At 42.8% G+C, this 27,043-nt stretch overlaps 1 protein-coding gene across 3 annotated transcripts; it reads right to left on the bottom strand.

Annotated features, from left to right (window-relative positions):
• Window positions 1-273: 273 nt before the first annotated feature.
• LOC129603672 (NACHT, LRR and PYD domains-containing protein 12-like) lies at window positions 274-23,601 on the bottom strand. 3 transcript variants are annotated; one of them, XM_055506240.1, is made up of 11 exons: window positions 23,495-23,601; window positions 17,120-19,772; window positions 16,242-16,372; window positions 10,667-10,789; window positions 9,088-9,166; window positions 8,704-8,929; window positions 6,626-8,465; window positions 5,927-6,097; window positions 4,967-5,137; window positions 3,634-3,807; window positions 274-1,229 (listed from the first exon to the last, which is right to left on the bottom strand). In XM_055506240.1, the coding sequence occupies exons 3-11, from the start codon at window positions 16,367-16,369 to the stop codon at window positions 1,103-1,105; spliced, it is 3,039 nt and encodes a 1,012-aa protein (XP_055362215.1). In that variant the 5' UTR covers window positions 16,370-16,372; window positions 17,120-19,772; window positions 23,495-23,601; the 3' UTR covers window positions 274-1,102. The 3 variants fall into 3 exon arrangements, with proteins under 3 accessions (XP_055362215.1, XP_055362216.1, XP_055362217.1); XM_055506241.1 differs by lacking the exons at window positions 274-1,229; window positions 3,634-3,807 and adding an exon at window positions 3,814-4,703 and having other exon boundaries at window positions 23,495-23,600; XM_055506242.1 differs by lacking the exons at window positions 274-1,229; window positions 3,634-3,807 and having other exon boundaries at window positions 5,065-5,679.
• Window positions 23,602-27,043: the final 3,442 nt, after the last annotated feature.

Raw genomic sequence — 27,043 nt, 5'->3', positions numbered from 1 at the left:
GAAGTGTTCCGCTTGAAGCATAAGGAACTATAAGGTCTTTAAGATAAGGAGCTTAATCATTAAGTGCTTTGTAGGCGAGTAGGAGAATTAAATTCTATCCTACATTTTACAGGCAGCCAGTGCAGAGAAGCTAATGTAGGAGAAATGTGATCTCTCTTTCTAAGGACTTTCTAAGTCCTGTCAGAGCTCTGGCTGCAGCATTTTGAATAAGCTGTAGGCTTTTTAGGGAGCTGTTAGGACATTTTACGAGTAAGGAGTTACAGTAGTCCAGCCTAGAAGTAACAAATCAGTTTATTTATATATATATATATATATATATATATATATATATATAACATGCACATTGTCAAGTGCGTTTAAGGTGGCGGACCCACATGCACAGCTCCAGACAGGGTTGGGTAAAATAAAACTGTCTTTATTCTTACTCAGGCAAGGTCAGTTCAGGCAGGGTCATACACGGTAAGGCTCGGTGACAATACAGACTGGGTGCAAGACAGAATCAGGTCGAAAACAAGCGAGATCGTTACCAGACAAACAGGGCTACGATTACAGACAAGGATCAGGCAGAACTCAGGAAACGATGGTCAGGAACAGGCTTGAGGTCGGATGCAAGCACGGTAAGGCAACGCTGGATAGTGGTGAGTACACGCAACGATCTGCCAACTGGTACAGGTGACTATGGGTGCTTAAATGCAGGTGAGTGATTACAGATAGCAAACAGGTGTGTGAACTGAGGACCGGAAGTTAAGCGGAAACTAACATGATATGACCAGAAACGGAAGTACTTTCAACATAAAACAGGAACATTGTGTAAACCGTGACGCATTAACTTGAACACGAATAAATAGGAGTTAAACTAGCCCAAGGCTGTACCTTTAATTTCAATTCTATGTTCTATTCTCTGTAATAAAATGTTATGATTGTCTATATCAAATGCAAATGTTATATCAACATTTGACTAACGCATGGCCTGAACGACAAGACTAAAGCATGGCATGAACAACGAAGGCTACTGCAAAACGTGAAACACCAGTTGGATGCCTTTGCACTTCTTAAATGCCAAGCTACGCGTGACCGTCCGGCAACCGAGCCCATCAACAGTTCAAAGCAGTAACCAACCTGACATTACCAGCATGGGGTGATGAGGTGATAATGATCCAGCACCGAGCGCTGGGCTGCAGGAATCTCTCAAGTGAGGCAGAGGGGAAGCACAGGTGTGGCAAGTTGGGCTGATTGCCAGAGGGAAAGAGAGATAGTGGGCATGGTCAGGGAGAGGGTGTTGTCCAGGGTAAAACCATAATGGCTGGCAGAGCCAGCCCAGGATCCGGACAAGTTTTCCAGGGTTCAGAGTAAGTTTTTTTCAATAAAGGTCGGACCACAGCTACCTTAAAAGCCTGTGGTACATAGCCTAAATGTGAAGATCGGTTGATTTGATTTATTATGGACGATCTGATTAAAAGGTAGAACTTCTTTGAGTAATCTGGTTGGGATTGGGTCTAAAAGACAAGTTGACGACTTGGAAGAGTTGATTATTGAGCTTAACTCCATATGAGTTATGGGGAAGAAGCTGTCTAGGTAAGACAGAGGATTTGGTAAATTTAAAGTTGATGGATCTAGACAGTGCTTTCTGTCATTTGGAGGAAGTTGCTGCTGAATGTCTTCTAATGGTGATAATTTTATTAGTAAAGTAGTTCATAAAGTCATTGCTGCTGAGATTTAAGGGGATAGTAGACTCAACACAGCTATGACTCTTTGTCAGCCTGGCTACAGTGCTGAAAAGAAACCCGGGGTTGTTTTTGTTTTCCTCAATTAGGGAGGAATAATATGTTTTTCTAGCAGCACAAGGTGCTTTTTTATATATTATTAGATTGTCCTTCCAGTTTGCAGTTTTGTTGGAACGCCACTGCCGTTCTAGTTGTCTAGTCCTTTGCTTTAGGCTGCAGATCTGAGTTATACCATGATGCTATCCTCCTCTGATTTACTGCCTTTTTCTTCAGAGGAGCCACTGTGTCTAACATTGTACTGTACGTAGAGAAGCTGCAGCATCATCTACAAGACAGTCAACCTGTTCATAAGGATTAAGGTGACTGTTCTCCTCTGTGCAGCTACAAGATAATGAGGCAAAAGATGATGGAATCATCTGCTTGAATCTGGCAACAGCGTTGTCACATAAGCATCTACTATAGTAACAATTTTTTCTAGCTGCTGTAAGGTCAACTATGCTGAATTCATAATAAGAAATGGTCAGATAACGGAGGCATTTGGGAAAGAATTATTAAATTATCAATTTCAACCCCATATGTCAGGACAAGATCGAGGGTATGGTTAAAACAATGAGTGGGTTCATTTACCTGCTGAGTAAAACCAACAGTCTCTATTAAGGAGTCAAAAGCAGTGCTGAGACAGTTACTGTCAACATCTACATGAATGTTAAAGTCTCCCACTACAATGACTTTATCTGTGCTAAGAACTAAGTCAGATAAGAATTCAGAGAATTCAGTTAAGAACTCCGAATATGGAGCAGGAGGACGGTAAACAATACAAAACACAACTGGCTTCTGAGTTTTAGAGTCTGGGTGAGAAAGGTTAAGAGTGAGGCTCTCAAATGAGTTATAACTACTATAACTATAACTACTATTTTAGATTTAGGAGTAATTAATAAATCTGAGTTATAAATTGCTGCTACTCCTCCGCCTCTATCTGTACTTCTTGGAACATGATGGTTAATGTGACTCTTTGGAGTCGACTCATTTAAAGTAACATATTCATCCTGCTGCAGCCAGGTTTCAGTGAGACAGAACAGAATAATTTAATAATTTAATAAAACACATTTTATTAACTTACTGTTACTTTGTTCTGTAAGAGGAACTGTTTTGATGTTTATTAATTTCTGGTAAGTCACTCCTCTTTGATTTGTTTGTGACTTGTATAGTTTAGGTGGTCGGGGAGCAGACACAGTCTTTATGCGATAACTAAGACTAAGAGTGGCTGGCGGCTGTAGAGAACATGCAGAGAGGCGTGAGAGACTGCGACTCTGCGTCCTGGGCTCCACTCTGAGTTGTCACGGAGTGGGGAGACTAAGCAACATGGCCATGTTACTAGAAAGCAGAGAGGCTCCGTTCAACGTGGGATGGACGCCGTCTCTTCTAATCAGCCCAGGTTTTCCCCAAAAAGTGCTCCAATTAGCCACAAAGCCCACACCGTTTGCAGGACACCACCGAGACAACCAGCGGTGGAGCGATGACAGCCGGCTATACATGTCATTGCACTTACATACTACAGTTTGGATTAGAGGCTCATTTGATTAACTACAGTGGAGAGAAACACTAAGAACTGTTTAATAGGTCCCTACTTGAAATGTGATCTGATCATCTGTCACACACTGACACAGCTGGTGAACAACCAGTAAAACAAAGATGGAGGAGTTGAAATCACTTCACATCTTATTTAATATATGTGATTAAAGAGTTTACACAGAAATGTGAAGAGTTATTTGATCCTCCACAGTTTAGACTTCCTGCCTGTTTAATAACTTGGTTCTGTAGTTTGAGCTCATTAAAGGACTTTACAGACAATGAGAGTGTGAGTGTTGTGCACATTTCTCAGATGATCTTTAGCTTCATGAATCCTGACCTGAGAGTCTCCAGTCGACAGTGAGGACTCTTCAGTCCAGCAGACAGTAGCTTCACTCCTGAATCCTGCAGGTTGTTGTTACTCAGGTCCAGTTCTCTCAGACTAGAGGACTGAGAGCTGAGAACTGAGGACAGAGCTTCACAGCTTCTCTCTGACAGGTCACACACACTCAGCCTGAAAGATGAAGATGTGAGTTAAGATGGAAATGAAACCATTCAGTGTCTCATGGTGTTGTCATGATTTTATTAACAACATCTTTGTATCTTTATTGTGATTCATTGGTTTGATCCATGTCGTATTGATGGAGACAGAACCAACAACATGATCCTGAATAAAAATGTCCCTGTCTAAACTCTGATAAACACCAGTGAACTTCAGGCTTCGTCACCAGCAGAGAACAGAGACACTGACTCCACACATGCTTTAGTGTGGACCAAAGTGTCTCCATAGGATCCAAGCTGTCAGTGACCTTTGACCTTCTCCACTCCTCTGGAACAGCTGTGCTTCCTGCTGCAGGTGGTTCTGTGATGCTGCTAGAATTCATTTCATCTTCTCTGCTCCTCCTCCAATCAAACATCATTCACTGTCTGTGGTGATTGATGAGCATTAATGAGCTTCACATAACTATTTAGTTCTGTGTGTCAGATTTGTCCTGATCACTGATGTTTAGTGTAAAATGAGTGACTTGTTGTTGCTTGTGTTGTCAGCACTGATTCACAAGCTGCTGCTGAAACTAGTAGAAAACCAGATTTGTTGGATCAAAGACTTCATCTGGTTCCTTTCATTCATCGTCTTCTCTCTAAATCTGAACTATTCTGTGTCGTCTGATGGAAAATGTTCAGACTAATGTTTGGATCAAACTCCAAACTGACCATTATTGTTGAAGTGAATCATCTTTGGAACTGATCCCAGTCAGATGGATGTTCTCTCCTCTGGTTCTACATGGAACCTAGAACCTTCTGTAGCAACATGTCTGCAGCCTCATTTTCATGCTCCTGTTTCCTGCTTGTGTCTCTACAAAGTGACATCATTGTCTGACAGGAAGCATCACACACAGGTTGAAGTGTCGCCTGTTGATGGAGACGAATCAGACGCCACTAAAGATCCTTCAAACATGTGGAGACATGATTTAATCTGAGTCTCTGCTACTATGTCACATTTAAAGAAAAAGACATCACAAACGTCTGTTCATGAGATTCATGGACTCTATAGAGTCACAACAAACTGTCAATCATTCCTGCAAGTTTCTGACACATACGAGTCTCATTTTCTGTTTCAAGTGGAGATGTTGGAAGTGACGAGCTGAAAAACATGAACCAGGAAAAACACTGACCTCAGAGTCTCCAGTCGACAGTGAGGACTCTTCAGTTCAGCACACAGAACCTGCACTAAGTCCTGCAGGTTGCTGTTACTCAGGTCCAGATGTGTCAGATGTGACGGGTTGGACTTCAGAGCTGAGGCCAGAGAATCACAGCTGATCTCTGACAAACTGCATCCACTCAATCTAAATAAAGAACCAAAGATGTAGATCAAAGCATTAATGAGTCAGATTTGTCCTGATCACTCATGTTTAGTCTAAAATGAGCAGAGTGACTTTGTGCTTGTGTTGTTGTGTCATCATGATCTCAGCTTCTACACATCATCCACATGTCAGCACAACATTCATACACCTGTTGATGTCATCACTGATTCACAAGCTGCTGCTGGAACCAGTAGAAAACCAGACGTGTTGGATCAAAGACTTCATCTGGTTCCTTTCATTCATCGTCTTCTCTCTAAATCTGAACTATTCTGTGTCATCTGATGGAAAATGTTCAGACTAATGTTTGGATCAAACTCCAAACTGACCATTATTGATGAAGTGAATCATCTTTAGAACTGATCCCAGTCAGATGGATGTTCTCTCCTATGGTCCTACATGGAACCTAGAACCTTCAGTAGCAACATGTCTGCAGCCTCATTTTCATGCTCCTGTTTCCTGCTTGTGTCTCTACAAAGTGACATCATTGTCTGACAGGAAGAATCACACACAGGTTGAAGTGTCGCCTGTTGATGGAGACGAAGCAGACGCCACTAAAGATCCTTCAAACATGTGGAGACATGATTTGCTCTGAGTCTCTGCTGCTGTGTCACATTTAAAGAAAAAGACGTCACAAACTTCTGTTCATGAGCTTCATAGACTTTATAGATTACATTCATGCAGGTTTCTGACACATATGAGTCTATTTTTCAGTTTTAAGTGGAGACGTTTGAAGTGACGAGCTGAAAAACATGAACCAGGAAAAACACTGACCTCAGAGTCTCCAGTCGACAGTGAGGACTCTTCAGTCCAGCACACAGAACCTTCACTGAGTCCTGCAGGTTGTTGTTACTCAGGTCCAGATGTGTCAGATGTGACGGGTTGGACTTCAGAGCTGAGGCCACAACTTCACAGTGAGTCTTTGTGAGTCCACAGCCAGAAAGTCTGTGATGACAGAACATATAAAGTCTATAAATGTAAAATGACTTAATGAATGTTGATGCTGAAGCAGCTGTAGCTCAGTTGGTCTCATCCATCACAAAGTGTGAAGCTCTGTTGGTTCCACAAGATCCCAGAGATTAGAACCAAAGTGTGTCTGGACAGAACCACAAGAACCAGAGACAGATCATAGAAACATGTTCCAGACGCTTCATCCACTGAAAGAAATGACCATCAGCTGTGATCACATGTCAACTGTCAAAAGCTTTTAGCAGAAACTCTTCAGAGCTAAAGTTTCTCTGCTCGATGAAGCTTTAAGTCAATCCAACAAAGAAAGACAGAAGATCCTGATGTTCACTAACTTAACCGCTGCTTTGATCTGATCCTCAACAAATATGTTTTCTAGGAACCAGTAGTTGATGTTTTCACTCTGTGAACTTTTAGATTCTGTGTGTGAAGTGTTTCTCTTTAACACTGAGGCCTCAGCTTCATGTTGCTGTAGAATATTAATGATCACATTAACGTTGGACTTACTGAGCCTTTCTGCAGTTCCTCACAGCTGGGATCAGTCTCTGTCGTCCCTCCTCTGATGTTTTGTACTGGTTCAGGTCCAACTCATCCAGAACCTCTTCTGACATCTGCAGCATGTAGGCCAGAGCTGAGCACTGGATCAAGGAGAGTTCCTTCTCTGATCTGTTCTCTGACTTCAGGAACTGTTGGATCTGCTGATGGACTGAGTGGTCGTTCATCTCCATCAAACAGTGGAAGATGTTGATGCCTCTGTCTGGAGAGATTCTATCACCGTTCAGTTCCTTCAGGTTGTTGATGATTGTCTGGATGGTTTCTGGACTGATCTCTGTGTGACCCAGCAAACCTCCTAAGATTCTCTGGTTGGACTCCAGACAGAGGCCATGAAGGAAGCGAACAAACAGGTCCAGGTGGCCGCTTGGACTCTGGAGGGACTTCTTCATGGTTCTACTCAGGACATCATCCAAAGCAGCATTGGAGGTGTCTAGGAAGTTCTGCAGTTCCTCCATCTTCCTGTTGTTGTAACAGAGCATCATGTGAACAGCAGCCAGAAACTCCTGAACGCTCAGATGAACAAAGCTGAACATCTTGTCCTTGGTTTTCCTCCCTCGCTCCTGTTTAAAGATCTCTGTGAACACTCCTGAACACACTGAGGCTCCACTGACATCGATGCCGCTCTCTTTCAGATCTTCCTCATAGAAGATCAAGTTTCCCTTTTGCAGCTGTTTAAAAGCCAGTTTAGCTAATGACTTGATGTAGTTGCTGCTCTGTTCTGGTCCGTACTTGTCTTTAGTCCGATCCATCTGAAACCCCAGGAACTCTGCGTACATCTCTGTCAGGGTCTTGGGCAGCTCTCCTCCCTCTCTGGTTTCCAGCAGATCCTCCAGAACCGTAGCAGTGATCCAGCAGAAGACTGGGATGTGGCACATGATGTGGAGGCTTCGTGACGTCTTGATGTGGGACATGATTGTTGTGGCCTGCTGCTCATCTCTGAACCTCTTCCTGAAGTACTCGTCCTTCTGTGGGTCAGTGAACCCTCTGACCTCCGTCACCACCTCAACAAAGTCTCCATGAATCTGATTGGCTGCTGCAGGCCGTGTGGTGATCCAGATGCGAGCAGAGCGTAGTAGTTTTCCTCTGATGAGGTTTGTCAGCAGCTCATCCACTGAGGTGGACTCTGTGACGTCACGTTGACCCGTCTCCTTCTCACTGGTGCTACAGTCCAGTTGGAGGCGACTCTCGTCCAGTCCATCAAACACAAACAGAAGTTTGAAGCTGCTCTTGTCATAGTTGCTGTTTCCTGATGACTGTAGATGTGTAAAGATGTAATTCAGAGCCTCCAGGCTGATGGACTCAGTTTCTGGGATACATTCATGAATGAGCTCTGACAAAGTAAACTTCTGTCCCTTCAGTGGATTCAGCCGACGGAAGGTGAAGGGGAAAATCAGATGCACGTCTTGATTGGACCTTTGTTGGGTCCAGTCCAACACAAACTTGTTCACAAGGACTGTTTTTCCAATCCCAGCGATTCCATTGGTCAACACTGTTCTGATGCATCTGTATTTACCAGGGGGATGTTTGAACAGGTCACTGGGCTTCACTGGCTCCTCTGCTGATCTTTGCTTCTGCTGTGTCGTCTCAAGCTGTTGGACCTCATGCTGTGTGTTGATGTGTGAATCTGGCCCAGCTGTGATGTACAGCTCTGTGTAGATGTCATCCAGACGTTGGTCAACTTCTGACCAGCCTGGTTTGACACACACAAACTGGTATTGGAGGTTTGATTGAAGCATCTGCTGGTAATGTGTGATGGGCTGTGGCTCTGGTACTGGAACCATTGGATTTGGTTCTAACATAGCACAAAGAAGACAAAGTGTGAGGAGTCAACAAATGTCTGGTTCTTTGATTCAAGTTTTTGTGGTAATAAACATAATGAAACAGCCTGAAACACTAGAACTATTGATAAGAAGAACTTTGCTGTATCTGATTATAAGATTTTGCTCCACATTTAACCAACTGAACCTCTAACACATCAGTAAATGTGTGATTGTGTCTCTGATGTTAAATGTTGAGATAAATCCTCTTACTCTGCAGACAGTCAGCCAGCTCCTCCTGCTTCATCCTCCTCAGGAAGTTCACTGTGATCTTCAGAAACGCGTCTCTGCTGCTCCTCCTCTGCTCTTCATCCTCACCATCCATCTCCTCCTCATCCTCCCTCTGACTCTCTAAGCATTCTGGGTAATCTGGACTCAGAACCTTCTGGATCTTCTTCAGCTCCTTCTTCACAAACGTGACAATGTTTTCCTCCAGCACCTGGAACAGAAACTAAATGAATGACCTGATCCAACTAAAACCATGGAGCCAAACATCAGATCTATGTTGGACACACTGACAATCCACTGGTCTAAAAAGTGCAGCATGGACACTATTGAACACAACAGATGAACAGTAGTAGTTGTACATGTACAGACCATAAATATGGAGTCCATGTTTGTTTGGTGCTGCTGGACAGACTGAGCACTGGGAACCTCTGAGCTCTGCTGGTCCACTCTGTGGAGGAACCATGAAGAATGAGTCCACACAGAGACACACACAAGGTAAAGGTCCATGAAGTGATGTTGGATGTGAGCAGTGAGTCACAGACTCCCTGTAGTGGTGAAGGTTTACTGTCAGTCAGTTGCTTCAGTCTCAGCTCTGAACAACATATATCTCTGCCTCCCTCACTGAACAAGGCTGAAGTGTTGGAACCAGGAGTCTGCTGGGATCAGACTGGTTGTGCTGGGCAGCTCCCAGTGGGAATATGTTGAACTAGAAACATCTAACTACTTCCTACATTCATTCGTTGTTGGACGTCGGCTCTGGTGCCGACACCGGTCGTCTCCATTGCAAGAACATCACAACTCTCAAGTCTCCAGTAGTAAGTGAACAGATTTGATCAGAGATGATCAGCTGCTTTCTTTGATGTCAGCACTTCATTAGAAGAAGAGCCCCTGAGACCCTCTACAGGATCAGAGCTTTAGCTACTGCTGGATGGAGATTTGATCAATGATCAGAGTGAAGAAAGCATCTCCTACACGTCAACACTTCAACCACAAATCAACCATATCAAGAAACAGAAACAACACAAATGTTTATCAGAGAAAGTTTACATCAGATTGTTCAGAATGATTTAAAGTGACAACAACTCCCTGTGACTCTGATACAGGCTGGTCTTTGGAAATAAATAATAACCCCCTTTGCCCGGTCACTCTTGAAGGACACACATCTGGGTCCAGGTACAAGTTCAGGTCCAGCAGATCTTTGTCTCCGATGGGACCTGATATAGAAACACCCATATGATGTAACACCTACATCACCACCTAATTAATGATGTGTCTGTGTGACAGCCTCCGCCTGTACATCGGTTTGTGTTGGGTTTGGGTGTGTTTTGTTTTGCAGGAACAAAGAGGTGGAGCTGTGTTGGCATCAATGCAGCACATCTGTGCTGGAGGTGGAGCTGTATTAAAGGCCCTGCAGTCCTCTCCTCGCTCTCTCTCTCCTCCTATCTCGCCTGCTGCACACACCATGTGCCTGTTGCTGCCTCCCAGGCACTCATTTTTACTTCACTGGCATCCAAGCACTGCATACAAACTAATATGATCACCTACACATCTTGGTTAATTGATTACCTTTAATTAAATATTACATTGAACCCTTGAATCTATCTGTGTCCTCCCTCTTTGTCACATTCATCTGAGCCGGTTTGTGACAGTCTGTGACTTAGCATACCATAACACAACAAACAATATGATTATTATATCATTCAAATCAACTATTTAGTTTATTTGAAAAAAAAAATACCTGTGTGTTTTGCTAAAAAGGGGTTAAAATCCTGTAAATGTTAAAATACTTGGTAGTTTTAAGCAGGTGTAAAGTTATTTAAGTGATTTACAAAAAAAGTCTGTTTTTCTCAGTCTGAACCAGTCTCTGCATCATCAATAGAAATCTATGAACGCAACATTTTGTATTCATCCTCTATCAGGTCAGTTCACAGTAGAAACTGTCTCTTACTTTGTGTCTGAGGCTCCAGGTTCATTACTGAAGTTAACCTGAGGCTCAGGTTTGGACCAGTCACTCTTCATAGACAGACAGCTGGGTCCTGGAGGTTCTGCTTTTTGTCTCTGGTTCTGGACTCTGCAAACACATGTTTTTTTAATCACATCAGTCACTGATCAATTCTCTGATCAAAGTCATTTCTGTGGCTCTAAACACAAACTACTGCTGCTGCAGATCATCAGGACGTTTTACACTTTGGATCAGTGAGAAAAACCTAACAAAAGACCCAACAAATCATTTCTCTGTGTGTCATCAGTTGTAATTGTTGAAGAAATTATGCGTAGAATATCCAATAATATAATATTATATATATATATATATATATATATATATATATATATATATATATATATATATATATATATATATATATATATATATATATATATATATATAGGGCTCACTATATAATAATATATAATATATATAATGGGCTCACTGGATAGCTCAATCGGTAAAGTCACAAGACTTGTTTACGGGTGGTCCCCGGTTCGAATCCCCGTTAGGGCGCATAGGCATCCAGTGTGGGTCCTTGGGCAAGACCCTTCAAGCTACTGCCTACCTCATATCATGAGAGACACTGAACCACATGAGATACCGGCTCAGACGTCGCCCGGTCTAACAAGGTCTGCGTCAGGTGTTGGGGAACCAGAGCACCTTGGCGAGAAGTGGGCTACTGGAACAAGAAAGAAATGGCTGAGATGCGAGAACAGAGAACTGTTGGAATGCTACTACTCAAGTAACCCTAGTCAGAGGGGTTACATGCAAAGAATGTGCGGTGAATGGGAACGGAGAAACCCACATTCAAGGCTGACGGCGAAGCAACTAGTAGCTCAGTGTTCCAACATCCACAAACGGCAACTGCTATCACAACTTGAGATCGACGAGATACAACACAAATGCTACGGCAAGGGGGAGCCAGGACGCCAGGTCAGAGGGGAGGTTTCACCATCTCCCCAACCGGAAATTGGGTACGAAGCCCCAATAAGCACAGATACACTGAGCGAGGCAGCAACTGACCTGAAAGATAAGATCATGGCGAGATTGAACAGGCAACCCCGAACCCCACTACAACGGCTAAGTGAAGTACCATCAGAAAGTCTCATGGAAGATGTGAATGCAGCATTGAGAGCGATCCCTACCACAACAATCACAGAAACCAATGAGCTGATATACGCTTCAGCATCAGTGATCCTAGAGGTGCTTGGCTATAAGAGCAACCATGGGAGCCATGAGAAACAATACCCACCATGGAAACGAAGGTTGGAGGCAAAAATCAAGGCAGCTCGGAGGGAAGTGAGCCAAATGACAGAGGCCCAGAGAGGTGCAATGAAAAGACCAATGCCTAAGAGGTACAGCCAGATGACCATACCTGAAGCACTCGAAACTGCCAAGCAAAGGCTACAAGCCTTGGCCAGCCGCCTAAAGAGATACACCAGAGATAACGAAGCCAGACGAATAAACCGGCTGTTCGCAACACAACCTGCGAAAGTGTACTCTCAATGGCAGGGTAATAACAACAGAGCAGACCCACCAAGGCTGGAAACTGAACAGTACTGGAAAGGCATATGGGAAAGGGAGGCATCACACAACAGTGATGCACAGTGGCTGGTGGATCTGAGGGAAGACCACAGCAACCTCCCTGAACAGAATCCAGTGACTATCACAGTGGCAGACATCCAACATAGAGTCTCAGGTATGAAAAACTGGACAGCACCTGGCCCTGACATGATCCACGCCTACTGGCTAAAGAAGCTCACTGCAACCCATGAGCGCCTGGCAGCACAAATGAACCAGCTGCTAAGGGATGGGACTCACCCTGAATGGCTGACCGAAGGGCGAACGATCCTGATAATGAAGGATCCCTCAAAGGGTACAGTCCCATCCAACTACCGGCCAATAACCTGTCTCTCCACAACATGGAAGCTCATGTCAGGCATCATCGCAGCTAAGATAAGTGGGCACATGAGTCAATACATGAGTGAAGCACAGAAGGGCATTGGTAAGGATACCAGAGGAGCCAAACACCAACTCCTGGTAGACAGAACAGTCGCCCAAGACTGCAGAATGCGACACACCAACCTGTGCACAGCCTGGATCGACTACAAGAAAGCCTATGACTCAATGCCACACACATGGATCACTGAATGCTTGGAGCTGTACAACATCAACAGAACTCTAAGGGCCTTCATTGCAAACTCGATGAGGTTGTGGAAAACCACCCTTGAAACCAATGGGAAGCCACTTGCCCAAGTATCCATCAAATGTGGCATATACCAAGGAGATGCACTGTCCCCACTGCTGTTCTGCATAGGTCTGAACCCCCTCAGCCAAATAATAAACAAGACTGGCTATGGATACCGACTCCGGAACGGGGCCACCATAAGTCACCTCCTCTACATGGATGACATCAAGCTGTACGCCAAGAGTGAGCGAGACATCGACTCGCTGATCCACACCACCAGGATCTACAGCTCGGACATCGGGATTTCATTCGGACTCGAGAAATGTGGGAGGATGGTGACAAAGAGAGGCAAGGTAATCCACACAGAAGGGGTCTCACTCCCAGAAGGAACAATAGCAGACATTGAGGACAATTACAAGTACCTTGGAATACCACAGGCAAACGGCAACCTTGAACAGGCTACAAGGAATGCGGCAACAGCCAAATACCTCCAACGAGTAAGGCAAGTCCTAAGAAGCCAGCTCAATGGCAAGAACAAATCCCGGGCAATAAACAGCTACGCCCTGCCAGTGATCAGATACCCTGCTGGAATAATAAGGTGGCCAAAGGAAGAGATACAGACCACAGATGTTAAGACACGAAAGCTCCTCACCATGCATGGAGGGTTCCACCCCAAATCCAGCACCCTGAGACTGTACGCTAGCCGCAAGGAAGGAGGCCGAGGACTAGTGAGCGTGAGAGCCACTATCCAGGATGAAACATCCAAGATCCATAAGTACATCAAGGATAAGGCCCCGACAGATGACGTGCTGAGTGAATGTCTCAGGCAGTGGAGAACAGAGGATGAGATGCTGGAAGAGGGACCATCATGGGAGGACAAGCCCTTGCACGGGATGTACCACCGGAACATAACTGAAGTGGCTGATCTCAACAAATCCTACCAATGGCTTGAAAGGGCTGGGCTGAAGGACAGCACAGAGGCACTCATCCTGGCTGCACAGGAGCAGGCCCTGAGCACCAGAGCCATAGAGGCCCAGATCTACCACACCAGACAAGACCCAAGGTGTAGACTGTGCAAAGAGGCCCCAGAGACGGTCCAGCACATAACTGCAGGGTGTAAGATGCTGGCAGGGAAAGCATACATGGAACGCCATAACCAAGTGGCTGGCATAGTATACAGGAACATCTGCGCGGAGTATGGACTGGAAACCCCAAGGTCAAAGTGGGAAACACCTCCCAAGGTGGTAGAGAACGAGCGAGCCAAGATCCTGTGGGACTTCCAGATCCAGACTGACAGAATGGTAATGGCGAACCAACCAGACATTGTGGTGGTGGACAAAGAGCAGAGGAAAGCCGTAGTGGTGGATGTGGCAATACCAAGCGATGGCAACATCAGGAAAAAGGAACATGAGAAACTAGAGAAATACCAAGGGCTCAGAGAAGAACTGGAGAAGGCTTGGAAGGTGAAGGCCACAGTGGTGCCTGTGGTGATCGGAGCACTAGGGGCTGTGACCCCCAAACTGGAGGAGTGGCTACGACAGATCCCTGGAAAAACATCCGAAATCTCAGTCCAGAAAAGTGCAGTCCTAGGAACAGCAAGGATACTGCGCAGAACCCTCAAGCTCCCTGGCCTCTGGTAGAGGACCCGAGCTTGGAAAGTGGATGAGACCACCCGCGGAGGGTGAGAATAGAGTGTGTATATATATATATATATATATATATAAAGAAATAACAAGTAACAAGTCAATAAGCTAAATCATTGTTTCAAAAACCTCCAAAATCAAGGTTTGAACCTCAGCAGTGGGAAACAGGCAGTTGGCCTCATCTCTGTACATAAACCCATCTATAATCAGCTCATGATGTATGTTTATGTAAAATTGTGATATCTCTCAGGTGTAAAACAAAACTATTTATTTTTATATGATTTGTGGTATTATTTGTCAGAACTGTATTCTTAATGACCAAGTGTTAAACCTGTAAATTTTAATTCTATGTAATGCATTTGTACACTTTTTTTAGCGTATTGTAGCAGTCCAGGGGCTTAGACCCGCCTTAAGCAGCTGAGGCTCATGGAAAAAATAACGGTTCCTGTGTTCTTAAAATTAGAGTTAAAGACAGGAGTTGATTAGTGTTATTAGTTTAGTGGAATTTAATTAGTGAAGTGTTTATAATGTGTATAATGTTTTGTGAGCTGCACCCGAAGCTTGGCGTTCCTTCCTTTTGATAACAAGACACGATGATGCTGAAGTGAGAATTTAAACAGTCTGCTTCACGGCGAGATACTGTAAGGTGGCACAAACAATTCTATTGGTGCAGAGAGACATTCCACCAGAGCCAGAGAAAGGGGTTAAAAGGCAGAAACAACTTGAGGGTCGTGGGCTCTTTGCATCACACCTTCGTGATGTGTGCGCTGATCTCCCCAGCTGGTTTTTGATTTGTTGATGTGCACGATCAACATCCATGTTTTTGATTTGCTTTCGCCATTATTTTTATTTTTCTTTAATTTTATAAAAGGAATTTTTATGGGAAATTTCCACCACAATGTTCTCAACATGCTTAGCTGTAGCATAGGAATTAGCTGCAGTAGTTTTAGCCACTTTGCTCCCTACCTGTGTGTTACATGCCCATCTGGAGCAAACACTACCAGCTTCCACCAAACTTTACTTTCTCTGTCTGTGTGAACTCAATTAATGTTCGAAGCACATAATAAAATTCTGCTGTTTAAGAATTTTTTTTTTTTTTTTTTTGTTTTAGTGTTTTGTCAACAATGTCAGTGTTGCATTTTGCAATATATCATACTGTAGATAGACAGACAGATAGACAATATTGATATATATATATGTAGGTAAACAACAGGTATTGTCACAAATACATGAAAAATAAAATATACTATGTTAGAATAATGACAATTTAGTAAATATTTTAGTAAATATTTTGTAACACTAAAAAATGAGTTAAACATTACTCAAAAAGCATTTGGAGGATAGAAAACAAAGACAAGTCTGAACCAGTCTCTGCATCAACAATAGAAATCTATGAACACAATATCAGGTCAGTTCACTACAACACACAACTACAACAACTACTGCTACTGCAGATCATCAAGATGTTTCACACTTGGGATCAGTTCTCAGATCAAATTCCAGCTGTTCTGTGATTGACAGCTGAGACCAAATCATTTCTCTGTGTGTCATCAGTTGTTTTATTGTTTATCTTAATGATCACGTCTAAACACATGAAGTTGATCCAGAAGAACATGAACATCCTGGAAAATTATGGTCAGTTTATAAGGTCAGAGAATAAACTAACAAAGATTCATATCAGTGAGTTTGGATCAGTTCTTACTTTGTGTCTGAGGCTCCAGGTTCAGGACTGAATGATGGAGGTTCACATCTGGACCAGTCATTCTTCATAGACACACATCTGGATCCTGGAGACTCTGCTCCGTCCTCTTCCTCCACACAAAAACTCATCTTCTGAAAAAGCCACAGATCCAGAGCTAAACACCTGCTGTGTGAAGTTGAATGAGTTCAGTCAATAGTTTTATGACCGTGTACTGTAAGATGTTTTAGTAATTGATAATTCCAAAATGATGCAGTAAAACTGGATGATATTTGCTGTGTTAGTAGTCTATGAAGTATTTGGTACAGTAGTAGTGTGAAGGAATGGTGTTCTAATAATTTGAGGAACTCAATTTATGAGAGGTCAAATTTCAGTCATTAGTTTCAAGACCGTTTATTGTAAGAAGTTTTAGTAATGGATTATTTCAAAACGATGCAGTAAAATCGTATGATATTTGCTGAGGTAGTACTCCATAAAGTATTTAGTAGTACTGTGAAGAAATAATGTTCTAATAATTGGAGGAACTCATTTCTTTCAAAGCCAAGTTTTCGAATAGAGGCCATATGTGTTTTCATACATTTCATCAGTGAATATTTCCAAATATACAAAGTAAATTCCTTCACTTCTGATATTTTGCAGTTTATAGTATTTTTCGTTTTTCTTGTTCACTGCTTCTCTGCGATCGCAACACTGTTACCGTATCAGTATCACAGTATCGCACGAATCGCGCACTTCAACCATATCGACGGCTCATTTGACCAGTGACAAACAACAACCACACCCTGAACACCATCAACTTCTCTTGGCAGACGTGGATCGTGTCTCTTCTTCCTCTACATTAACAAACAGACTCAGTAACAGTAAAGTTGTTAAACACTCACCTCCTCAACGTTTACTCCTCTTCCTTCTGGTGTTTATTTAACTTTTCCTCCGTCTGCTCTGTTCTCTCTAAATGGAGTATGAACTCACTGAAAACCTTCGGTTTCGCTCGTATACCTGGATCACGTGATCACTGAGGCTCCGCCCCCTCTCAGTTTATAAGAAACCGGCTCGGCCTGTCTGTCTCTGACAGACGTTGTGTCATTGGAGCTTCCATGGTTGGTCACGCCGAGGCGATTCCCATAGTGAAACACCAGGCGAAGTTAGAAAAAGAACCAGGAGATCAGAATCACCAGAGTAATAAAGCAGCAAAGCCACAGGATGACAGAGATCCAAACTGTTTCCAATATGTTACGTATATTCTGTTCTTAGTAACTTGGCTGCTGCTGGGACGAATCTAATAAAACTGTAATGTTTAACTCAATGTTATTTTATTTACCTAAAAGATGCTGTTTTATGTTCAATCAGAGGAAAAAAGTAGGATTTTCAACAAAGCATTTTTTTGGCTGTTCCAGTATTTCATGTTTACATCAGTTACAGTGTCAGGTAACGAGTTAAGCAGGGTATTGAAACTGTAAAATAAAAGATTATACAATAAGTAAATATGCGTTATGAGTTCAATTACTGTAGCTGTGAGAAAGTGTCTTCTTAGATTGTGTACAGGTGGAGAAGGCAGCAGAGGTCATGGTTCCATCTAAACACAGCTGGTAGGGAGGTCGTCCTCTAACTACAAGTTTGTACTGTAGGAGTGCAGCTCCATCACAGAGGGAAGAAGCAGAGGAGGAGTTCAACCTGTTCACTGAAGCTGTTAAACTGACTGTCTGTTTGTCGTCCAGGTGAAGTTCTACTATTAGTGTGTGTTTCAGAACCAGATGTACAGCGATGGATGGAAAAGTAGAACCAAGCTGCTGAACCTGCACTGTCTGTGCTGCCTTTTAATATGTTTTCATTATGTCTGCACATAAATACTCTTAAGTAAAATAACTGTGTTACGGTCACTTTGAGTGACTTCAGGCATTGAGGAGCTTCACATCAAGGCCATGAGTGACATAGTGAAGTTAGACAAAGACATTATTCCACATTTCCTGCAGGATTTTAGCTCCAGTCTTCATTAGTGTGATCATAACTCTGTGTGAACACAGACCAGACTCATTGTTTAACATCACTAATGGTTCAGTTTCTGCTCTTTTCCATAAACTGCATCATGTGAACGAACAACAAGTTCCTGGATGAATGTTTACACATCTAGAGTTCATCATGGTTGTTTGTCATGATGTTGGTCTCATCTCACTGAGTTGAACACTCAGATTTCACACTTGACTTTACAGACTCAACGTGTGACGTGTGACGTGAGATGCAATAAAGATGGAAACAAGGTGGAGAAGCTTCCTGTGTTTGTTCAGTGGAAATCCTCTGATACACACAGCTCTGAACTCAGTTTAGACCTAAAACCTTTGACTTTCCTGACTAAATGAGAGGAACTGGTCCAAACACAGTATGTGTAGTCAGTACTTAGTGACACTGGACTCTCTGCTCCTGAAGTCAAGTGTCTGTGAACACACTGAGCTGCACAGGTAGCATGTAGCCTTCATCACAAAGAGCCGGAGCCACATTCCTCAGGTGGAGTCAAACAGGCTCAGACAGGTACAGACACCTCATCAGTTCTCTATGGAACCAGGTTTTAGACAGAACATGAACCCAGTTCAGCCTGATGCGGTGGAACCACAAACTCACAGAACAGGTCCAACCCACAGTCTTTATTTCAACATAATCTAGAGCAGTGGCTCAACGAGATAAGAGGCTGCTGCGAAGTAAGGTTGTTGGTTCAAGTCCTCCATACCTTAAAGAGTTTTTTTTCCAAATAAACTATAAATACAACATCGAACACATCACATCACCTAAACAGAGCAGTGGTTTAGAGGTTAAGAGGTTGTCCTTGTGAAGTTAGGTTCAGAGTTCAAATCTGGTTTGATTTTAGCAACTTTTAGGCACAGCTCTCAAAGTGTAGGCTTAAAAGCACGCCAGAAGCACCTTCAAGTGTGAAGGGTTCCTCAGTGATGTACTGGTTAAGATGATGAGTGTAACCTCAAGGCGTGCAGACCTCATGATTGAATCCTGGGCACTGCTGGTTCCTGGACCACACAATGTCATTTTATCAAAAACAGATTATTATAAAATAAAGTGACAATAGTTTCAATAAAATAGTGCAACAGAAAATGTCAACATAAATTAATAAAAACAAACAAATATTATAATAACACATGTGAGAACACAAGTCTAACAAACTGAATGAGGTGTACAGGTTGGAAGGAATCATAGCCAACTTTGATAGAAAGTTTATATTATCCACAATCGTTTAATTACATTTATTATCTAGTTGTAATCTTAGTGGGCGTAATGGTCTGTTTCTGAAGATGAGCTCATCTCTCGCTATATTATAATGTTGGGAGGTGTCTGTTGAAGGTGGAGACTGCTATCTGTATGCGTTAAATACATGGAACAGGAGAAGGAGCTTTTTTAGAGCATCTTCAATGGACATCTCGTGTGCATTGACTGTGTCTCTCCACCCCGGGGTGCCAAGGTGTAACTGCAGAAATAAATTTGACAACCTTTTGGATTCTTCTCTTTTCTTGAGTCATCAGAACCCTCATGGTACTGTGTTTAAGATGAGATAAGAAAATTATTTTATAGTCCCATAGCGGGGAAAAAACTTCACACAACAGCAAATACAGGGCAGAGGAATACAGTGACATAATCAAAAACAGTTAAAAAGACACTTGGCACAGTACAACGCAGTACAGTACAGGCACAGTGAGTATGAGGTCATTGAAGGGGTTATTGCACAGCAATAGATGTGAATCTTGTACCGGTTTGCACAAATGTTGCACAGAAGAATTGTTGCACATTGTGTAAATATAGAACAGATATATAATAATGCACAAATTTGCACAAATATTGTACAGAGGAGATTTCTACGTAACCACTGATGCAGTGGGTGAGTGAATGTAGTGGGAGGTAGTTAGCAGTTCTGATTGTACAGCTCTCCTTCACGCAGCGAGGGTGAATCAATCTGCTACTGAAGCTGCTCCAGAGCAGACAGTGAGTCCTCCAGTGGGTCAGAGTCCTGGTCCAGGATGGATGTGAGTTTATCCAGGACCCTTCTCTCACCCACCTCCTGCACCGTGTCCAGAGCCCAGGACAGAGCTGGACTTATTGATGACCCTGTCCAGTCTCTTCCTGTCCCTCACTGTGATGCTGCTGCTCCAGCAGACCACACGTACAGGATGGCTGATGCCACCACAGAGTCATAGAAGGTCTTCAGGAGTGGCCCCTCACTCCAAAAGACTCAGTCTCCTTAATCGCAGAGTCATCAGAGAACTTCTACAGAACACAGCTGGCCATGTTGTGTCTGAAGTCTGATGTGTAGAGGGTGAAAAGGAAAGGGGCCAGTACTCTGTAGGTCAAAGTGTCAGACAGACAGTACCTAATCCTCACAAACTGAGGCCTGCTTGTCTGCGTGTTACCTGAGATAAAAGGGTGTGTGTATGTGTATGCTCCAAACTATGTGTCTACATGTCCTTCACAAGGCACAACCATTTATATGAGGAAATGGTCATGTTGCATGGTGCCAGTGGAAATTGGACCACTGTTGGTCGAAGGAGAGCAGGCAGAAGAGTTTGTGGACAGGGAGAGAAGAGGAAAGGCAGGAGCATAGATCTGAGCTGAACTCTTAACGTTGGTGCAATGACAGGGAAAGTGGTGTATTCTACCATGGTGTGTATAGGAAGAGAAACGAATAACGGGGTGATCCTGAAGGGGAAGCTGTGAACAATGTTCTAGAGGTGAAAACAGTCTCAGACAGGGTGATGAGCCTAAAGCTAGAAATTGAAGGGATGATGGTGAATGTAGTCAGTGGGTTCACTCCACAAGTAGCTGTGAGTTAGAAGAAAAGGAGAGATTCTGGAGTGAGTTTGATGAGGTCATGGAGAGTATACCCGGAGGAGAGAGGGGATTGGTTGGAGCAGACTTTAATAGGCATGTTGGTGAGGGAAACAGAGGGGATGAGGAGGAGATTGGCAGGTTTGGTATAAAGGAAAGGAACCTAGAAGGACCAATGGTGGTGGACTTTGCTAAGAGGATGGAAATGGCTGTAGTCAACGCTTACTTCAGGAAGAGAGAGGAACACAGAGTGACGTACAAGAGTGGAGGTAGGAGCATGCAGGTGGACTACATCCTATGTAGACAAGGTCATTTGAGAGAGGTTAGTGACTGCAAAGTGGTGGTAGGAGAGAGTGTAGCCAGAGAGCATGGCGGTATGTAGATGACTCTGGTGGTCTGGAAATAAAAGAGAGGAAAGACAGAATAGAAGACAGAGTGGTGGAAGAATGAAGAAACCTGTGAAGAATTCAGGCAGAAGCAGAGGCAGGCTGTGGGTGGTTATGAAGAGCTTCCAGATGACTGGGAAACTACAGCAGAGGTTATCAGGGAAATGTTATGGGAAAAATTGTCTCTTCCTTATTTCTATGTCTCTTCCTTACTTCTATGCAGTTATTATATGATTTATGACTTATGTTCTGCAATTAATATCTTATGTTTTGTCTTACTGTATGCATTTGACATTTGACCTACATTGTTCAATGGTTGTCTCTGCCTGATAGACTCTCAACTCTAGCTCCCAAACCCAAGGCCGGGGAGTTGTGTCTCTGTCTGTTGAGACTTGGTGCTCCTTTCTCACAGATAGTTGGACGTCAGCAATGCAGGTGTGAGAAAGTAAAAATCTTCACACACACTGCGACAGGGAGGAGATGGTGCATGTAATTTGATTGGGTTAGAAAGACATTCCACCCTAGTCGGACAGAGAAGCTAAAAGGCAGAAGCAACTTTAGGATCGTGGGCTCTTTGCATGACACCTTCGTGGTGTGTGCACTGATCTCCCCAGCTGGTTTTTGGTTTGTTGATGTGCACGATCAACATCCATGCTTTTTATTTGCTTTCCCCATTATTTTTATTTTCTTTATTATTTCAATAAATCGCACAAAAGGACAACTCTCTCATCTGCCTTTATTGCAAAATTTCCACCACAGGAAACAGGTAGGAAAATGCTGGGTGTGTCATCTGGATGAAGGAAAGAAGATAAAGACACTTGGTGGTGGAATGAGGAAGTACATGAATGCATAAAGAGGAAGAGGCTGGTTAAAAGGAAGTGGGATATAGAAAGGACTGAGGAAAGTAGACAGGACTACAATGAAGCTTAGAGCAGAGTTAAGAGGTGGCAAAGGCCAAACAGAAAGCTTACGATGAGCTGTATGACAGGTTAGATACGAAGGAAGGAGAGAAGGACTTGTACAGGCTAGCCAGACAGAGAGCTAGAGATGGGAAGGATGTGCAACAGATAAGGGTGATTAAAGACAGTGATGGAAAGGTGCTAACAACCCAGAATGATGAAAGGAGGATTCTGAGGAGCTGATGAATGAGGAGAATGAAAGAATGAAGGGAAAGAAGGGAGGAAGATGTGGAGGTTGTGGAGCAGGAAATAGCAGAAACAGGTGAAGTGAGGAAAGCTCTGAGAAGGATGAAAAGTGAAAAGGCTGTTGGTCCTGACGACGTACCTGTAGAGGTGTGAAAGTGTCCAGAAGAGACAGCGGTGGAGTTTCCAACCAGTTTGTTTGAAAGTGAGAAGATGCCTGAAGAATGGAGGAAAAGCGTTCTGGTGTCAAGTACTCGTGGTTTCATGCCCCATAAGAGCACCACTGATGCCATGAGGTAAAGAAGGTGCAGGGGTTCACGTACTTGGGGTCAACAGTTCAGTGTGATGGGGAGTGTTGAAAAGAGGTGAAGAGGAGAGTGCAGGCGGGTTGGAGCAGGTGGAGGAAAGTGTCAGGAGTGGTGTGTGACAGGAGTGTCAGCAAGACTCAAAAGAAAGGTTTTCAAGACAGTGGTGAGACCAGCTCTGCTCTGTGAGTTGAAGACGATAGCAGTGAGAAAGAGACAAGAGGCAGAGATGGAGGCAGTGGAAATGAAAGTGTTGAGGTTAGGAGTGACAAGATTGGACAGAATCAGGAACAAGCTCATCAGAGGGACAGCTCACGTTGCAGGTATAGGCAACAGAGTCAGAGAGTCCAGGCTGAGATGGTGAGATATAGACACAGATTTTGGAGCAGGTCTTGGACCAGCAGGTCACATGGTTTGGGCGGTATTGAAATATTACAGTAATATTTATACGAGAATATTATAGAAAAATATGCAACATGACTATTTCCTCATATAAATGGTTGTGCCCTGTGAAGCAGATTTGAACCAGTAGGTCATATGGTTTGGACGGTATTGCATTATTAACAAACAGACAGACAGTACCAGTAATGTTGTTAAACACTCACCTCCTCAACGTTTCTTCTTTTTCTTGGTGTTTATTTAACTTTTCCTCCTTCTCTGTTCTCTCTAAACGGAGACTGAACTCACTGAACACATTCCGCTTTCGCTCCTGGATCACATGATCACTGAAGCTCCGCCACTCCGTTTACAGGAACCAAGAGAGCTGAAGCAGCAGAATGATGAGGAAGAATGCAAGCGTTGTGCCTTCAAACAAGGCGTGAACATGTGGGAAGCTACAGGCTGCAACAGCTGGATGTGGAGCATTGTTGTGATGATGGAAGAGCCAGTCTCTCCTGCTTCCAGTTGTTTTCAGCTCATCTGAGCTTCCCAAAACTTGGTCCATTCGGATGCTCTGACGCTTGCAATTAAGTATACTGTTACCTTTAAAACCCATGTCATTCCCCAAACCTCAGCAGCCTCCCTGTCCTATGCAGATCCCCAAAGCAAAAACGTCTGAATGCTGATTATTGAGTAAAAACTGAAAGAAAAACTGAATTCTTCCATTCTGTTTGTATTTGTGGGCTTTTTTTTTCTCATTCGTCAGGTTGTGGCTCCAGTGTTGCTTTATTGTTTATGTATCCTCCCTTCTTCTTCCTGATCAGTAGTGGAACATTGTATTACTGTACATTACACAAACAAAGAGATCCTGATGTCTAATTGCAGCTTCATTTAATCAAATAGTTTGTTTGTTGTTTTTGTTTTGTTTTAGGTATTTTTAGATTTTTACCTGGTTATTGTTTCTGTATGCTCTCAATCTGCTTCAACAAATATGGCTTATTATATATGATTATCATAACTATTGTTACAGTTATTGCTACCACAGCTATTATTAATAAACACTTCTTTCTTCATTACCTCTGTCCTGTTATTTAAAGGTCTTTGAGGATCAGCAGCACAAATTCATACACACATGATAATAAAAAATGAAAAGGTATTCAACACATAAAATACAGAAACACATATAGCAAATCTTTAAGCATTTTAAGACATAATTTGGATCAGATTTAGTGAGAGACAACTCATTTGACTACATGCAGTGTTCAGCTTACTCTGATATTTAGATAAATGGCTCCTTCTAGTGGCAGTTACACACTCTGACACAACCACACGCTAAGAATCATCAGTGGTGTGAATACACCACAAATACACCTGTAGCCGTGGTACAAAGTATGCAAAGCACTTCTCCTAATACCAGGACCTCTGCTCCTTTTACGCCCCAGTGGCTATAGGGATTCACTGGGAGCCTTAGTTATTAGACTCCATCATCACAAAGTCTAATAAAGTCTAATAAAGCCAATGCCATCGTCAAATGTCTTCGTTTAGTGGATGCAGGAAGACTTCCATGGACTAGTCAGCCCTTCTACTTTATTATATATTTATTACAAATAAATAATGATAATGGAAACTCTAGAAAAGAGTTACATTTACAAGAACAGTGTAAACCAAGTTATTGTCAGCTTTAAATCAATAAAACTGAAGAAAGAGGTGAATTTCAGTAAGTTCAAGACTTCACTCATCTTCATGTCTGAGCTGGTGATGGTTGTATTTTACTAAAATTATGTTGGTGTGTTTCCTGCGCAATTTGATCATTTTAAGCAGATACAGAAAGAAATGATTATGGCTGATGTTTCCCATAGACAGTCTATTTGAGGTAATACTCGCTGCCCTTTGTTTATTATGTTACAACGTGCAGCTCATTGTCTGATATCAAAGAACCCATGTAATGATGGTGATATGGATGAGTGACTAGAGGAGCGGTAGGGACTGATAAAGCTTTAATACTAGTCAGTGGTGCTATAAATTAACTTCTCTAAAACAGTTCTGAACAAACTTGTGTTGTTAAGATTTAATTATAATGAGTAATTGATTCATAAAATAAATACCCTGTCATTTATGTATGTCTCTTTGGAGGAAATATGTCAGCCAAGATACGCCACATGCAGAAATGGCAACACTGAACCATCCAACCATCCAACCAAGCTGTTATAGATTCAGATGCTGCTCAAACTCCTTGATACACTGAGTTACTCACTGTTCTCTTCCTTTTCTCCCTCAATCTTACTGTACATGCCACCATCGTATTTCATGTTATTATAGGGCAGTGATCTGTAAAGGCCACTAGATGACGCCGTTACGCTGCTGTAATAAGGCTGTAAGCGCGGATTGTCCATTGCCGGACACCATACTGTCATGGATTCTAACGTTTTCAAGGTTTTTGTTTAAAGGCGAGCACCTGTTATCTTGTAATAGATAAAGTTTTGCCATCCATCGTGGGGATGTATTTAGTGTTACATTTGTATAAGACACTGCACTATGTTGTCGTATCGAACTGTATATGTTTGCACTAAGCAAATGAATGTGTTGTTGTCACATAGAGTCGCCAACAATAACTTTGCCTCAGTTGTGTAGGACTGTTTTGTAATTAATATATGAATATTTGCTGTGTATATGAATATTTGGTATGGTTTTGTTTCATTTATATTTCATTCAAGTGTGAATGAAATGTTACTGTCACATCAGATCAAAAAGAATAGAGACAAGGTTTATTATTGGATGAACACGGGGTAATTTAGACATGTTTGGTAGGACTGACTACAAATAAACTACGTGTCTGTGTTACAGGTTGTGGTGGAGATGCTGTAAAACTAAGAGTCTTGCACAGAGACTGAAGCCGCTAGATGGCGCCGTTACGCTGCTGTAATAGGGCTGTGAGAGCGGAATGTCCTTTGCCGGACACCATACTGTCGGAGATTCTAACGTTTTCTATGCTTTACTGTATGTTGAAATGCGAGCACCTGTTATCTTGTTATAGATAAAGTTCGGCCTTCCAGGGTCCGTGCATGAAGTGCAATTCATTATTCATGTGTAAAATGAAAATTGAATAACGTCTTTTTATGCTGTGTTTCGTTTCCGTAAATCGGTAAAACACATTTGTGATATACTGATTTACTCATTCTCCTTTTCTCCACTTTCAAAACGAAATAAGAAAAAAGGAAACCGGGGGCGGGGCCAGTCGCCGGACTTTCAAATTAAAACGCCCAAGAGCGTTTGAAGCGCAACATCGGCAAATATTTGTAACTCTTGAAGAATTGCGGTCGTGTTTTGACACATAACGAGACCCACATTAATAACATTAATCAACGTAACAATTGTTTATTTAAATCACTTATTTAACCAAGTGCTGACAACTGTCGATTACGTTACGACTCATGGCGTTTGCTAAAGGAATGACAGGTCCGTCAGCTCGCTACCGTCGGGTCACTCACAGAATCACCTGTCAACAAAGCTACGTTTTCTGTGCATCCTGCTTCATTAGTGCAGCGACATCACGACCTTGTCAACACCTGATGAGGAAGGATTTAGCGCATCTGCGGTGTTCCGGTGATTTTGAGTTTATGATGAGACTGAAATCGCGTCCTCCTGCTTAGCCGGTTGATGCTCTTATGCCCAGGAAGACGCTCTAATGTTGTGCCGATCTTTGCAAGTATTCTAAACAGTGATTTATTACAGTTTATTGTCGCTGTTTAGACATGCTCCATCATTGGACTTCCTGT

This window comes from Betta splendens, chromosome 24 (genome assembly GCF_900634795.4).
Source record: "Betta splendens chromosome 24, fBetSpl5.4, whole genome shotgun sequence".
NCBI lineage: Eukaryota > Metazoa > Chordata > Actinopteri > Anabantiformes > Osphronemidae > Betta > Betta splendens.
Note: the sequence above shows the minus strand (reverse complement) of the source record. Positions and strands in the feature narration are given on the sequence as shown.

Coding starts and splice junctions, on each gene's coding strand:
- LOC129603672 (XM_055506240.1), bottom strand. CDS start 16,369: ATGAGTTTTTGTGTGGAGGAAGAGGACGGAGCAGAGTCTCCAGGATCC. Junction 10,790..16,241: donor CCTGGAGCCTCAGACACAAA/GTAAGAACTGAT, acceptor ATGTGTTTGCAG/AGTCCAGAACCAGAGACAAA. Junction 9,167..10,666: donor CCTGGAGCCTCAGACACAAA/GTAAGAGACAGT, acceptor GTTCCTCCACAG/AGTGGACCAGCAGAGCTCAG.